The sequence below is a fragment of the Anoplopoma fimbria genome, chromosome 17 (assembly GCF_027596085.1).
Source record: "Anoplopoma fimbria isolate UVic2021 breed Golden Eagle Sablefish chromosome 17, Afim_UVic_2022, whole genome shotgun sequence".
In the NCBI taxonomy this organism is placed as follows: domain Eukaryota; kingdom Metazoa; phylum Chordata; class Actinopteri; order Perciformes; family Anoplopomatidae; genus Anoplopoma; species Anoplopoma fimbria.
In genome coordinates this window covers 14,754,842-14,770,737 of record NC_072465.1, presented here as the reverse complement: position 1 = coordinate 14,770,737, position 15,896 = coordinate 14,754,842, and the positions used below count along the sequence as shown (strand labels likewise).

The 15,896-nt window shown below is 40.0% G+C and overlaps 1 protein-coding gene across 2 annotated transcripts in view; it reads left to right on the top strand.

Moving 5' to 3' along the window:
- Positions 1–317: 317 nt before the first annotated feature.
- Positions 318–15,896, top strand: part of LOC129105369 (sodium-coupled neutral amino acid transporter 3-like) — a 36,119-nt gene continuing 20,540 nt past the window's right edge. For both annotated transcript variants that reach the window (XM_054616358.1, XM_054616357.1), the window contains exons 1-2: positions 318–473; positions 15,094–15,351. In XM_054616358.1, the coding sequence (XP_054472333.1) occupies positions 15,215–15,351 (137 nt within the window). In that variant the 5' untranslated portion in view covers positions 318–473; positions 15,094–15,214. The remainder of the gene's footprint in view (positions 474–15,093; positions 15,352–15,896) is intronic.

Genomic DNA, 15,896 nt, shown 5'->3' with positions numbered 1-15,896 from the left:
AGATAAGCCACATTTACAGCACGTAAAGGCAGCGGGAACGACCCTTTAACCGACTGGTGATATCAATATAGTAAGGTTCATCATTTCTCAAACGATTAAAAAAAAAAAAAAGAAGGCGCGTGCCAAAGAGGGGGGGGGGTTCTCGTGTCCCTGCGCGCGCTGGTCTTCGCGACAGCACACACACACACACACACACACACACACACAAACACAACAATAATTCGATGTGGGTTCCCTGTGTGTGCGGTAGGCGGAACCCGGGCCACTTCTTCACATCCCACTTTTGAGAAGATTACGCGGAAAAATTGAGTGTGAAACACATGACATGAAGGCAGTGTGGAGGGAAAGCGGACGGATGTAGTGGGACAGAGGCAGGACGACACGCCACGGGTAGAGACAGAGCCGAGCCGCGAGCGGAGGACGGATCTGTGTGGAGATATTTGGAGTTGGAGGAGGACACTGGCACTTCTCTGGTAAGGCACTGACAGGATGCTCTACGTTTTAACGTGGACGTTTAGCCCTCACGACGTAACGTTTTCATTTATTTTTTATTTTTTTTAATCAACGAACATGTTTTTTTTTTTTTCCCCACAGATATGGGAAACCTATTTATATATATAATATATTTGAATGCAACCGAAATGACGCTCTTTGTGCGTGTATGTGCAGAAAAAGCCCGCGTGCTAACAGTCTGCGTGTGACATTTATTCAACAGCTTTACAATGCAAAGTAAAAGTGAGATTATGTTTTTTTTGGGTTTTTTTATTCAGCGACATGCAAGGTCCTCGGTCGCCATATAAGCAGCCGTATATATATATATATATATATATATATATAGAGAGAGAGAGAGAGAGAGAGAGAGAGAGAGAGAGAGAGGTGACATTGCAAACCGGGCTGCACTTGTTTCTTCATGTGTAGCTGGATAACATGTTATTGAGATTCAGTGCTCCCTCTTGGACTCCACAGACCCCCTTTTGTAAGTGCTTTCTACCCTGCGGCTTATCTTAGAATCAGCAGGAATGATTTGGTACTTAACTGGATACATGTTTACTCTGCTTAGAATGAATCCTCTGATTAAAACACTCAGTGATGCCCTCTCACTACCATCACCAAGTAGCTTAGGGAGATCAAACTTGGGAATTGGTGGGGACCTACTAGAAGCTCATCTGTGACCCTGCATGCTTCTTATGACTTTCATTTTTTTTTTTTGCAAATGACCACTGTATGATCTCTCCAAACAACAATTTTACTGCATGAATGTCACTCAGGCCTTATGATGTTGATTCAGTAATGCGCGTTTGAGGCATCCAGTGGCTGAGTAGCTTTAAAGATAGGCTCCTGCAAATGAATTGCACAGTTTGAAGCTTCATTTTTGGATTGCCTGTCATATTTTTAAGTTGTGCCAGCGAAGCTTCCACAGCTGGCTCACACCACGTCACAGCTCGGCTACAGGTGCCATCTGGTCATCATGTCTGGTGATCTTGCGTAGTCTGATAGAAACACCAAGGGCCTTTGGTGGGATACCAAGTGTAAGTAGGAAGGGGCCAAAGCAGCCCCTAAGTAATATACATCATATTCAGATGTACACATCTATATCTGATATTATTGACGAGGGAAAATACTGCTTTAATCTTTTGACTTTTGTGTGATTGGTCTGATTTAAGGCAACACATGTAAGAACTGAGTTCTCTAACATGCACACAGTGAACTACATTTCCCATGTACATAGAATTACAATTAGCAAATGTATTTATTTATTTTTCCAGCTAGGTGTAAAACATCCACTAGACTGGATAAAACTCCTAACAGCAGCATGGTTTCTAGAGTCACCTGCAGCGGTCACCAAGTCCCCAGTCATTCCTCCACGAGGAGTCGCTTCAAGGGGCTTGTGGGCAGCAGGTGAGACCGTGACTGCTGGACTTAACAGTCCGGAGCTGGCTAGAGATCACGTCTGGCCAGCTTGGCCTCTGCTGTTATAATTGACTGACTCCTCTCCCTGGTTTTTCTCAGGCCCATGTGCTGGCTTTCTCCAAATCCCTACCAAGAATGAAATCACTATGAGAACAGACTGATCCAGCCTCAGCTGCCACTGGGTCATGCTGAGCCTTTGATGTGGCTTGTGTGTAATTAACGCCTGCATATGTGTGTTTTTAGACTCTATCATTGTACATGTAGGAGAGTGAAAGCATGTGTGCATGGGAATGCACATGCAATATTAGATTGGAGATTAAGGAGCTTTTGTGAAACGTCATTGCCTCGCCGGTTCATTACAAACTGTATCGATTGACAAGAAGAGAGGGAAAGAGTGCTATACAATAAAGGTCACAGACCTCATTCACAACTACTATAGTTGGTTAATATTATTAAAATCCTGTCCAGCAGAAAAGAAGCTATCAGAGGTTGCTTTAGTACTTATTCTCGTTCAATCTCAGGTGAGTAGATGAGAAAAGTTCATGGCTCCTTCTCCTGTCTTTTCTTTTCTTCTCTATTGGATAAGACATTGACAAAGATATTCACTGAGTTCCTATGCGATTTAATCAAAGCTCTGCGCCCCATGTATTCTTATCCTGCATCAGTATTGGTTTAGTTTATTGGAATGAAAACATGAAGGGATGGCTGTAGTTCACTGGGAGAAGAAAGCAACACCCTGCTGTGACTTTGTCGACGGTATTAAACTATGAACGGACACAAGCGTCTGTCTGGGCTTGAGGGTTTTACAAGGATTTGATTTTGGTCTTAACTCTTTCCTCACACTGGTTACAAAAAGCCATTGTGACAATTATATTGTGTCAGTTTTGTAGATGATCTGCTTTGTGTTTTATAAAGACTGGAAAAGATGAGATAGAAAATTTGCCCCTATAAGGTATACAGTATATATTCCTTTGAGGGCTTGTTCTTAGTCATATTACAGTATTTCTACATTTTCTAAGTGCAGATGGGTTAATGAAAGAGTTATTTGAAAATACTGAGGGATATCATAGGTGAATTGCAGCTTTCATAAGGTCATACCATTTAGCGCTCATCTAACCAATAGGCTGGCATTTATCCTAAGTAGGAGAAAATGATTGTACCCTCAACAGTATGCTATCCAGTAATGAACAGTAGATTGAGCAGAGTCTCACATCCATGTCTTATGGGAACAGCTTTCTAATATAATTGAAACTTAATATTGGCTGAAAAATGTTTTATCAAAGTTGAATTGTGTGCATAATACCATATTAACCCCATTATGACAGTGGTTCCTCTCAGTGTCTGTTTCTATGAGCTGTAAGCAGCTCAATTAAAGACTACTTGTTTTTCTTAATTAATTGATATGGCCCGGATAGATGACACTATACAAAGAAGGAAAGCAAAGTTTACCAAATTGTTTTATTCCAGACTGCCAGATTGAGCACCAGTGCCACAAGGCATTTCTTTCACTTGTCCTCCTCATAAGGAAGTCGGAGTAAAAGGTCGGTTGGTCTCTCTTGGTTTCTTGTTGGGGTTGATTAAATTGCCAATGACACTTCAGAAGGACTGATAGAGGAAAGTATTACCCTTGGGCCACCTTAAACACCCCAAAGTCTGAATACAATCTTCTGAGTCTCAGCCAGGGCTGTGTTTTGATCATTATCCATCGCTGGTTTATTGTGCTCAGCGCAATTCTTAGTTCTATGAGGGATTTGATACTTAAGCCGAGCATTGATCTGCTTACAGTGGGTGCCTGCTGTGCTCCAGAGTCCTCTGTCAGTGGATTGGGCTTTGGACTGCCATAGTGCTGGGGCATGTGACAGAGTCAGCAGTGCAACATCCACCATGGTGGTCAAACACTGCGTGAGTTGTGCTTCCAGCTGAATGAATGCATTCGCCCCCACAGTGCATTTTCTTCCTTTTGCTCTCGTCCCATGTGATGAGAAGGGAAACAGGAGGGAGACGAGTGGCAGATGCCAGGAGAGGATGGTACTTTGTTTTAGGGCGCATGATTGAGAGAAGACAGAGCTGGCATTGAACTGTGTGGTGTTGAGGGAGCACGCTCTGGATGGGAGGCCCGTTAGCTGTTTGCGTCCTGTTCTATTGTTCTAACTAATACACAAACAGCATACCATGTGTTACTGCTGTCCCCTTATGTTCAACCATGAGACAATCTGCTTATGGAATCATGGTGCAAAAGTCAACAAAAGTCATATGCTTTTTACAGTACCAGTCAAAAGTTTGGACACACCTTCTCATTCAACTACTTTGAAGAATCTAAAATATAAAACATATTCTGGTTTGTTGAGCATTTGTTTGTTTACCACATAATTCCATAAGTGTTCCTTCATAGTTTGGATGTCTTCAATATTAATCTACAATGTAGAAAAAAAATAAAGAGAAGGGAAGAGAAGGTGTGTCCAAACTTTTGACTGGTACTGTATATCAAGTAAAGCCTGTTGTCATGGTGCAGGGTTTTTTGAGTTTGTTTCCTCTTTTATTTTGCAAGTTCATCCTCCCCTTGTGTCAGTTTATCGTCTTACCTTGTGTAAAGTAGTCCAGCCTGTTTCACAGTAATTCAGTGATGCTGGTCTGTTTTTGGACTCTTTAAGTTTATTTCTCAAATTAAATCATTTAAACCACCTGCTGCTACCTCGTCAAGTGATCTCTGCGTCTGGGTCCTAAACTGCCATTCCTGAGCTATGACACCTGATAAACAGGTAGATCTGTAACCATTAGTTGATTAATCGTTCAAAAAAAGATTCAACTGCAGCTATCTTGATAATGGATTAATCATTTAAGTCATTCTTGAAGCAAAACTATCACACGCTTAATGATTCGAGGTTCTCAAATGAGAATGTGCTACTTTTCTTGGTCTTACATTATAATTAATTGAAAATTGTGGGGTTTCTAGTGTTAGCTGAAAAAAACAAGTCATTTGATGACGTTACAGTTTTCCCTAAGATGTGATTGGCATTTTCACTGTTTTCTGATGTTTTATAGACCAAACAAAAAACAAGAAAATGAATTGATACAGAAGAATTGTCACTGAGAATAATTGTTAGTTGCAGCCATATAATCAGGGACTTCCAAAAGGTGCAATGTGTAAGAACTGGCCAGAATTTTAGTTGCAAACATTCAAAACAAAAACTAACTTTATCAATAGAATGTGAAGAGTGTTGACGTTATATCGAAATGTTTATATATTTTGTTGCAGACATTCCATACTGAATTGAGCATGCTCATGGGTGATAGAGTTTTGGCGTAGAAGTGGATAATGCTGCACGAGTAGTCAATTAATCGACCAGGCTAATATATTTATCGGCTGATCTTAGTTTGCAGATATACTGGTATTGGTATATTTTAGCCAATAAATTACAAGAGATTGAAGTCCAGAAATACCAAAGATATGTTTTAAAGCAGAGTCACCATTTACTTGTTTGTCAACCAGAGAGCTGTGACAAATATATATATTTATTACATTTTTAGTTAAATACTAGTGGGTCAAAATTATTAAAAGAAAATAATTTAAGGGAACGCTTTCAAAAATGTTAACTCATTGGTTGTGTAAATATATTTATCAGTCTTAATATCAGTAGCAGATTTTTAAAACTCTCAATATCAGTCTCGGACACTCAGTGGTTTAGTTTGTTCTCCAAATATTCTTCAACATTAGATGACAGGGAACAATGTTTGTTTTTTGTGTGTGTGTGTTTAAATTGTTTAAATTCCTGCAAAAATATTTGTGTAGTATGACTGTTCAGCTAGTAAGATATTCCAATTAACCTGAGTTTGGAATATACATTCAGAAAAAACAACTGGTTTGCAGTGTGGTATGTCAAGCTTGTTTGCACACACCTACAGTGTGTCAGCAGCATTGTGTGATAACTTGTTTGTCAGATAATCTTCATATATATTCATACAGTTATACTAAACTAATTCTGAAGAGTCTGCAAACCGTGTTTGCTCTCACCATGACTTGCAAGCTTCTTAGTCCGGCAGTGATATACTGGCTTTAGCTTCCAGTGCTGTATTTGACAGCAATCTGAGAACAGGCCTAATTTGATTTGGCATTACCATTCCAGCATTGTGTTATTGTCCAGACCAGCTCTTATCACTCTTACTTTTTCATTCGGATAGAATGAATGAAGCACATGTGGCATGTGTAAGTAAAACAATTGTTACACCCATCCCAGTTATCTATATCTCACTTTTTAAAATTCTGTTTTTCTAATGTATGTATGAATATCTTATTTTAAGTCTACACCTTCCTTGCTCTGACTTTTTACTCTATAATGGACAGTTATTGACTGTCCGGGAGTTAGATAGATATTAAAATTTTATCTGCAGGCAAATCCACAAGAGAGTCATGGCATCAGATGTTATATTTCAGACGGTATGTGGAATAAACATTACTACACAGCATTGTCTACTGTGTAGGACCTGTGGTGAACACAGTTGCCTCTGGTAGATACACTTGTTTTCCTGATGTTATCTTAGTAGAGTGAAGAAAACGTTCAGTGCGGGTTAGGAGAAAGATTGTGGCTAATTTTGTACATTTAGCAGAGTTTTCAAGGTTGTCTAAATTATCCTAGGGCAAAAAGTTGTACTTTGTAACTAGATGACAGTGATGTGACCTTTTTACAAACAATGTATATACAATGTCCCATTTTTTTGTACAACACAAACTGGCATCTTGTAATAAAAACTCACAGTTTTGCCTACTCAGCAGCCTAGCACAGTGTTACTGTGTTGTGCTCAGAGGTGATGAAGGCAGCTTGTGAGCCAAGGAGCCACAGGGCCACAGAGACCACATTCAAATCATGTGAATAATTAGTTCTACATACAAAGTATGTTATTGAAATAGATGTAGGACTTTACAGAATCTTAATTACCTGTCAAATATCTTAAAGCACTGGCTTAAATGATTTTCCCTTTTTTTTTGCATTTTTCAACTTGATTGCCTGCGTCTTTTCTGTTTGGACACACTTTCACTGAGTCAACAGGTGACTTTATTTTGCAACGCTTTCAAGGCCTAATTATAGGTGTCTTCTGCACCTGGAGATGTGTGTGTATTTTACTACGTATCCAACATGCACGACAGCCTGGAGCCACAATTTCAAGTCATCTAATGCATTTAATGGATGGTTGTGAAAATTACAGGAGAAAGTCTGCTTGATCAGACATTGCGCTGGATTTGATAACGTTCATCCAATTTGCAAGAACTACTTGTAAATGGAAGTATCTCAAAAAGATGCACTTGGAACTGCACTGAATGAGATACTAAATAAACAAATGAATAAATAAACACATGTATTTATTGGAAAGCAAAATGGCAGTAATAATAAAAGCATAACCATATTTTACTATATTATTGCAACAAGCTCAAAGAGGATGAAAAGTTTTGGTTTCGTGGGACTTGAACTTAGCAAATACACTGAAGCAATCTTACTCTTTTGACTGGACATTGCAACGTGCATTGAGTGAATCAGATGCTAATTATATTACAAGCAAGGCTCAGCTCCCTGCATGTTCATGTACGTAAATCTGACCCTTTACATCAAATCGATTACTTAAGTCCTGCATCCTACCACTCTCCCTTTTGTTTTGTCCCATAGGGCTTTGCTCATATCATCAAGCTCATCCTAGAAGCAGTTTTCACTTGTCCTGCCTGCACTGTTTTTAAGAAGTCTTTGGACTTCTATATGTGGTTATGTTGTTTTTGTAGTGTCCCTTCGTGTCTGTTGGGTATCCAGTGTCAGAGTTGAGCCAGAGTGACACAAAGTGTTGTGTGATTCTATAAATAAATCACATTTTCAGTGAGTCACCAGGCTGGTGCTATCACACAGGTGCGTCACAAGATACTAAAGACAATCCACACTGCCTCATGGCTTACTCTTTCCTGGATCCAGCCCCATGTTGTAGTGCAGACACCTGCAGATACTCATGTGTCATTTGTTGCAAGTATAGAAAAATGCACTTTGAGAGATGGGAACAAACAGGATGTAGCTCATTTCTTGCATTAGCCTGGCGAGTGGATGAAACGGAGTGAAATATAGCTTTGGATATCGGGTCAGGTTCAGGGTTCAAAACTGAGACCAGAATCAATGCAGGCTGTACCCATGTCTCTGAGGACTGTGCAGAACTCTACATTTTTTATGTAGAATATAACCTTGCATCTGTAGCTATCACAGGACTGCAATAAGCTACAATGAGGCTACCTGTCTGTCAACCTGCCTGCCTGATCGCACTCAGCCCCGGCATCAGTGCACGTTACAGAATTGTTCTAAAAGCTGCTAGCTTGGCGGCTGTGAGTGCTCACAATAGCCATGTTTTGTTGTTTACTTTTACAATAATAATTTTGGGGGACAAAATGGGTTGACAGTTGTCTTCCTGCTTGAACCTGAACTAAAAGATTCAGTAGATTTATAAAAAAATCAAAAAATCAAAAATCTACCAACGGCTTCAACAGCACTCAAATAAATGGTGAGACAAATGTCACCAATGGGCCTTAAGGACATACTGCTGGCAGACCTATTTTACAAAAAAAAAGGTAACATCCCCAAATGTTTTTAATGCCCTTTTTACACATTCTGTTATGGTCTCAAACCTGTGCATTAGAGATCTTATCCATAATATATATAATATACAGCATCATTTTGATGTCTTTTAAATGCATTCATATGATAACCAGCTGTCTTTTATGTGTAAACATTTTAGATTATGTGTGGTGAGCCATATATGTTTTGTTGATAGTGTGCCATTCAATTCAAAATTCCATTAAGTACTTACAAACCTCATCATCCATCCCTTTATAAGGAGATGTAGGTTACCGAATTATCAAACAAGATTCGCAGCAAATTATTGCAATCTTTTTTTTTCCTGTTTTGACCATACACAATAATCCTGATTAGAGTCTCTCTGAAACACATGACTTGCAGTGAGATAAAACCTTCCTTATGACAGTGGATATTAAAATACACTGCCTAACGGAGACCACATCCTGCATCATTTTTTAGTCTCCAACGTTGTTATCTCACAATAGCTTATAAGAACCCTGGTGATGAGGAGCATCTCCCAAACTGACACACAAATCTCTTAGTCAAATAAATGAATCCCCTATTCTCCCTGCTGGTTAATCACAGTGGTACTCGGGGCCTGAAGCAGAAAGAGAGAGAGGGATAGAGATGGCAAGACAACACTGTGAAGGAAGAGAAACAGAGGATGCAGAGGCCTGCAAGGAAAGTAGTGTCTAAAGAGACTGGAACACACAGTTACAATATGATTTCACTCAGTTTGTGGTGGATGTTACGAAAAATGTTATTCATAAAAGTCAAGCAAAACTCTCAAAGCTAGTCAATAGAGACATTAGACATAATACTTTTTTTTGTGGTGAATGTTTTTGCCTTCTTTAGAAAGGCAACAGTAGAGGGATGACAGGAAATAATGGGAGAGTGATTGGGAACAATGAAGGTGCCATAAGGGAGCTCTGACCTTTATCATTGTTATTAGTTCATGGAACCCAGTAATCTCACCTAATTGTCCACCTGAGTAGAGCTCTAATTAGTGAGAATGATTGAAGACACGCGTGGGTCTGCAGAGCCTTAAATTACATCCTCAATGCTCCTCAAACTAAAAACACCTCCTGGATAAATGATCTACTCCTAAAGGTTTATGTTTCGTCCAGTATTTCAACTATCTGTTTGGTATGACGAATGGCTGTAAAACTACACTACCCATGAACCTCTGTCACCATTGCTGTGGAGAAGAAGACTGTCAGAAGCCAAAATCAGAGCTGTAGGAAAAAATGTTTTGCTGTTGCAGGTGGGAACGAAACACTGCACTATAGTTGCTAATTTGATCCAAAATCCACTCAGATCACTAATTGTTTTTAATTATCGTTTAATGCCCATGCTCTTGTGTCATAGATACCCAGAAGATCTAACATATTCCAAACATCTTGGTTCTACAGGAGGTGTAATCCTTCATGGCGATGCTAGCTGTATTTTCCGCCTGTAGCTGTTTGTTTTGTTTCATTCATCCAACAACAGCGCTACCTTTTTCCCGTAGTTGCACTGTCGTGTGTATTTGTCATCATGTTTATTTAAGTTCATGTTCACCCTTGTGTGAAGAACCAGATTACAGACAGATGGTTGTTGGATGCATTCGCTGAGTGTTTACTGCTTATTTCAGGCAGCTGCAGTGTACAATGGCACATGCAGCACCACTTAAACACAGCTTTGAGTGTGACATGATGTCGGGGTTACAGTGAGGCTATTCACTCCCCTGCAGCTATTTTTATACAGGAGCAAGAATGTTAGGAGGGACCTGAGCGGTTTGATCCTGATTTCCTGCCCAAGCGAGATGGGCCCTAATCTGATCTATTTCATCATCATAACTGTCAGAAGTCCCAATTTTCAACTCACTGTTTTACAATAAAACGTTCTCTGATAGATCTATTAGCTGCTCATCAGTGAGGTTGTGGGCATGTGTAATCTCTTAATCGGAAGGAAATCTCTTCCTGTTCATGGGCAGAAAGGGAGGATGAGGAATTAGCTTTAGATGCTGTAGTGCCATAAAAAAAATCCATTTTCCTTTCCAATTTTTAGAATTGCTGTGGTGAGATAGGTTTGCCTTTCAAGTGACCTCCATAGAGGTGATTATGCTGCAAATGATTTTTAAGGAAATTCCATGTGAAGACAAGGTATTCAAGCTTCTTTATTGCATTTTAAACAGTTTAGCTCGGCTTTTAGTGCATCCGTAGAACTGGGTGTGAGAAGAAAAAGAGTGAAAAACAGTCAGTGATTGTCCACATGCGCTTTAGCAGATTAAGAGTCTCTGAAAATTACAGTGGAGACTCAATTAAGAAAGCTTATACAGCCAGGGGACTATGAGAATGTCATCAAGTAGTGAGAGAGGAGGCAGTATTACACTTTGAGATTACTCATTGCATAAACTGCACACACACACACACGCACGCACGCACGCACGCACACACACACACACACACACACACACACACACACACACACACACACACACACACACACACACACACACACACACATTGCATTATTCACCGAATGAACTACAAATGCACACATGCATAGCAATAAGTGAGGTTGAATCAGCATGCGCTGCGTTATATGGTTCAGGTATCGGTTAAGGAATAACAATCAGTGGAACTGCCTGTCTCCGTTTGCCTCCTCCTCGTGGGATGACGTCTCTCAGCAGAGCTGCTTACGTCAGAGCCAGCGAACTGAGGCGCACGCACTCGCTGTGTGTTGGCAAACTGAGGTGCTGTTTTGGATGAGGGCTTGAATAAACATAGCCTCTGCTGTTGCTGTGAAAAGACTCATTTACTCCCACCAAGAGCATCACAAAGTGGGATTAACTGTTACATAGGCTTCGGAAGACGGATACCAGTGCGGAAACATTGGATTTCTAATGATAATCTTTTTTCCATCTGGTCCTTCTATTGTCTATTTTCATTTATTTTCTCCTATACAACTATTGTTTTATTTTCTATTATAAAGCTTTGTTAAACTGTGCTTCTGCTCTTGAGAAGTGGTAATATTATATCATTAACAGAGGGCACGACTGAGAACAGATTGATTATCAGCCTGTCAGCCTCTCTATGTTCTGCAATGTTGCAGCGTGCAATTATGAAAATGAACACACAACTTATACCCATGTTAATTATGGTGAATATCTTGAACATTTCTTGCGGTTCAGTTCCATTGATGCTTTTGACAAATCTGCTCTCCCAACAATGTTTTTCTTTTAGACATGGGACTACTGAAAACAGGGTAAACAGTAATTGCTCATGCAGACAGTTGCACATGTGTTTTTGGATGACATAGAGTCTCAAAACTACAGAGCATTTCAGTTTTGCTGAGCATTTCCTCATGGACACACAACTCTTCCTCTGTTTCATTCCACAATGGCGCTATGGTAACTGGTGTTCGAGCCCAGGGGGCTGAACTCAATTGTATTTGTGCTTGTTCTCATTTCCTTCATTTTTGTGGTTATGATTATTGCTAGTGGCCTGTCACTTAACAAATTTGATCCTAATACACCAGACAGTGCTAGTAAGATTTTATATATTATTTATATTATAGTTTGTCTCCATGTGGTGCAAACACATGTTGGTCTACTTAGATTACTTCTATACAGGATTTTACCCATAAGATATCCATACCTTATCCACATCTTCAACTGAATCCATAATATTTCAGTACAAATATATTTTTTTAGCAAATAATACATGATATTGTTATTTGTACATCTGCTGCCAAAACTTTGTCCTACTTTTAAAAGAGGATTTTCCCCCACAGCATTAAAGCTACTTCCTTTCCACCTTAATTTGCTTAAAACGTGGAGTATTGGAGAACAAGCTTTCTAAAAATAAGTGGCTCCGACTGAATTAGTGTGTTTTCACTCAACTACTTCCAAGGATGTCATGTATTGCCTTTGTTATTGAATATAGTGATTGTAGGAGCCACAACTCTGTCCAGTCAGGTCTGCTGAAAGCTCCACTGCTTGAGGCCATTGAAGAGGCACCCTTGTAGCTGGACAGCCCATCGTGTATTGTCTTTGAATGTCTCCCTCCAACCTCCTCGTGATTTGTAGACTATCTGAGTGGCAGTGTGGTTCTGTGCAGTGATTTGTCCGTGGAAAGGGGCCCTGCCTCTGCCATTGCTACCGTCAGCAACCCTGCTACAACTGTGCATGAATACAGGATACTGGCATTTGCTGAATCCAAGGTGGCGTCTTTTCAACCAGAGCCCAGTGAAATACCTTTTCAGCCTCTCGAGTGGTCTGGCGAACTACAGCCAAGGGGGCCCCAGCAGTATAATGATGCCTGGCACAATAGTACCACTGTTCTCCAACCCGTTCCCAGGAAACCGCACAACATGTGCCATTGTGCACTGTGCTTTGCTGCCCAACCACGTTGCCCGGCTTTAACCACAGACACGGAGAGGCTTGGCTGGGCAGTGGGGCTCACAGCAACGTGGTTGGTAGGACAGGTTCAGAGGACTGCAAGACCAAGACCAGGGTTTATTCATGGCCTCACACTGCGTTTGATGTGTTAAAATGATATTACAAAAAGCTACATTTAAAAGGCCAGCCTGTGAAGCGGAAGAAGCCTGAGGGGGAAAAGGACAGCTGAGTGGTTGCCAGGAATGGTAGTACAGAAGACCCTGTGCATTGTTGTTAGGTTGAAACCTCCTCAATAGAAGAGAAAAGTGACAAGCAGAAAAATTATGGCACAAAGATGGCTAGAACTGGTTCGTAGCTGGTCCTAGCTGGTTCTTCTCTTTTTATCCCAATGCTGGGGGATTCAAACGTTTGTGTGGGTTCTTCCTCTATGCCCCCCCAACGTGCTCTCCATTAAAGCCTCCAGTGCTGTTTATGCAGCAGAGCAAAGGAGATCATTCAGGGCCGGCCGGATAGGGGGCTTTGGTCAACTCCATCCAGGAGATACATGTCCTTTCTGGGCCCCACAAGTCAGCTGGTCAGCTAAGACACCACAGCAGGATGTCCAGGAAATAGAGGACTGACGCAAAGCCCAGTGTGTCCCAGTTAACTGAAGGCCCTGCTTCCTCTGAGCATAGACCTGTCAGTTGATGTGTCAATTATTCATTGGATTTGCCCAAACGTCCATTTACTATCAACTCTATATATTGACTAACATAGCGGGCATTTTGTGCTAGCAAAGTGAAAATGTTTGTTAGTCTTACAGTCATGCTGACCTTGTTATTTTTCATCCATTCATATTTACAGTATCAGTATAGTTTGTAGTATACTTAACATAGACACATAGTGCTGGCATGCTCTAAATATGGTCAATTTGGTGAGAATCTTCATTTGTCGTCATTCCTTTTAAGCCGGAACTACAATATGTAATTTAGTCAGTTAATTACTTTAATAGGTATGCAAGGAATTTAGTTTTCCATCTTGACATCCCTTTTCGTAGAGTGATTTGGAGTTCAGGCACGTCCCCGTTGGGCCATAAGGAATATACAGACTCACTTGAATGCCCTCAGGGTGGCCTCCTTTATCTTCCCACGTGCCTCTTATTGTTGGAAACTAGGAATGTAAGTATTGCTAGTGCCAATGCAGTCAGTGTCAATTTCTGATTGAGCTGTCCGTCCTATTATAATTCTTAAAGTTAATTCATTATGATCTCATATATGGGTACATACATGAAACTTCCCCTCTGCATATTACCCATCCTCATTATTCAGGAGCAGTGGGCTGTTTTCTGTTTCTTGCTGTGAAACTTCTTGCAGACAATCGGGATCGGGAATCTGACCTTTGACCTCGTGGTTAAAGAAGACCTGCTCTATTACTGAGCCACAGATGTCCTAGTACCCAAGAAAAGCAAATGTTATGTTGAGTCAGTTATAAATTGTTGCAGAATCTCCATAATGTCAAGAAAAACAGTCGAATGACGAATGGGAGAATTTTCTTAACCCATAAAGGATCTTTTTAATTCTCCTGTTTATTAAAAAAAAGAATCAAATAACCTGGCGATACAGGGTTTTCATTAGACAGAATTTGTATTTCATTTTGACATTCTTAATTCAGATCCTCTTTAGATGATTTACAAGAAAAGCTCATCTCTCTGAGATCCTAATATTAAATCTGTTATATATCCACACAGCTGTAAAAAGAAAGTATATAAAGAAGTATAAAGTATAAAGAAATGATAGACCCTGCTAGTCTGGTTGATTAGACCTCTGCTAAGGTTGATGGTGGGCAGAGCTATACTGAGTATTACGTGAGGTTATTGAACTCCATGCACCAATAAGAATGATAAAGCCGCAATTTGTTCCACCCTAGCAGTTACAACCAAGCTATCAGAAGAGAGAGGGAGATGTCAATTAAAGTCTGTAGACGTTCACACCAACCAGCCACAATAAGTAAAATCACCTGTGTGGGTATACAGGGCCTTCAATGTTCATATGTGGTCTGTTTATTAATTTCGAATTAAAATATATGTATTCAATATAACCAGTTTATTTAACTGTGGTATTTATACTTTATAATGTCCATTCAAAACCACAAATCCCTACATTTTGTGAGTTCAATTTTCAGAATGTTATGTTTATCGACAATCTCTTTTTTCCCCCACAGATCTTAGTAAGAAGACAGATAATTCACTCTCGGAGCACCGGTCAAACACTCACACAACCTCATACACTTACACATTTCAACAGACTCATTATCACATACACACGCAGGCACCAGAGCAGATATGAGTGAGGATAAACCAGCGGATGCTGTGGAAACTGCCCATGCTGAGGTAAACGCTATTCCAAATGGAAAAGGCCATGAGCCCGGGGAGGAGATCACAGCATCGGCCAAAACACCGTCTGCAGACACCGGTGAAAAGTGAGTATAATCTTCCTTAACACAGTCTTCGTTGATCTCTTTAGAATTACGATTGTTTAATGGCAAGAATCTGGCGATACAATACGTATCATGATACAGGGGTAACCATTCAATATATGCCGATGCATTGCAATTTTCTAAATCTAATATAATGAAAACTGTCATAGTGTAAAGAACACGCCACAATATACAAAAACATTTTTTTTTAATGCAGCTGGATCAGTGTGATCTGATTTTTTCTGCAATCTGACCAGGATACGTGGCAAAGTATCTAAGATACGTCTGCCACGTATCTTAGCGTGTAAAATATAAATAAAAAAAGTGTTTTTAAATATCAATTCTGTATCACAACATATCATACCCTCAAAATAATTTATTACATTCCTATTTGGAATACCTTTTGAATTCATTAGAGCTCACAGATCATTGTTGTTATAATAAATAAATAATCAGCGTTCTCTTTTATAGGGCGGTTTTTGCCACTATTTAAGAAAGGCGTTTTGATTCACTGGTTGCTCTTACTTGTCGTCTTAACGTGCCACTTA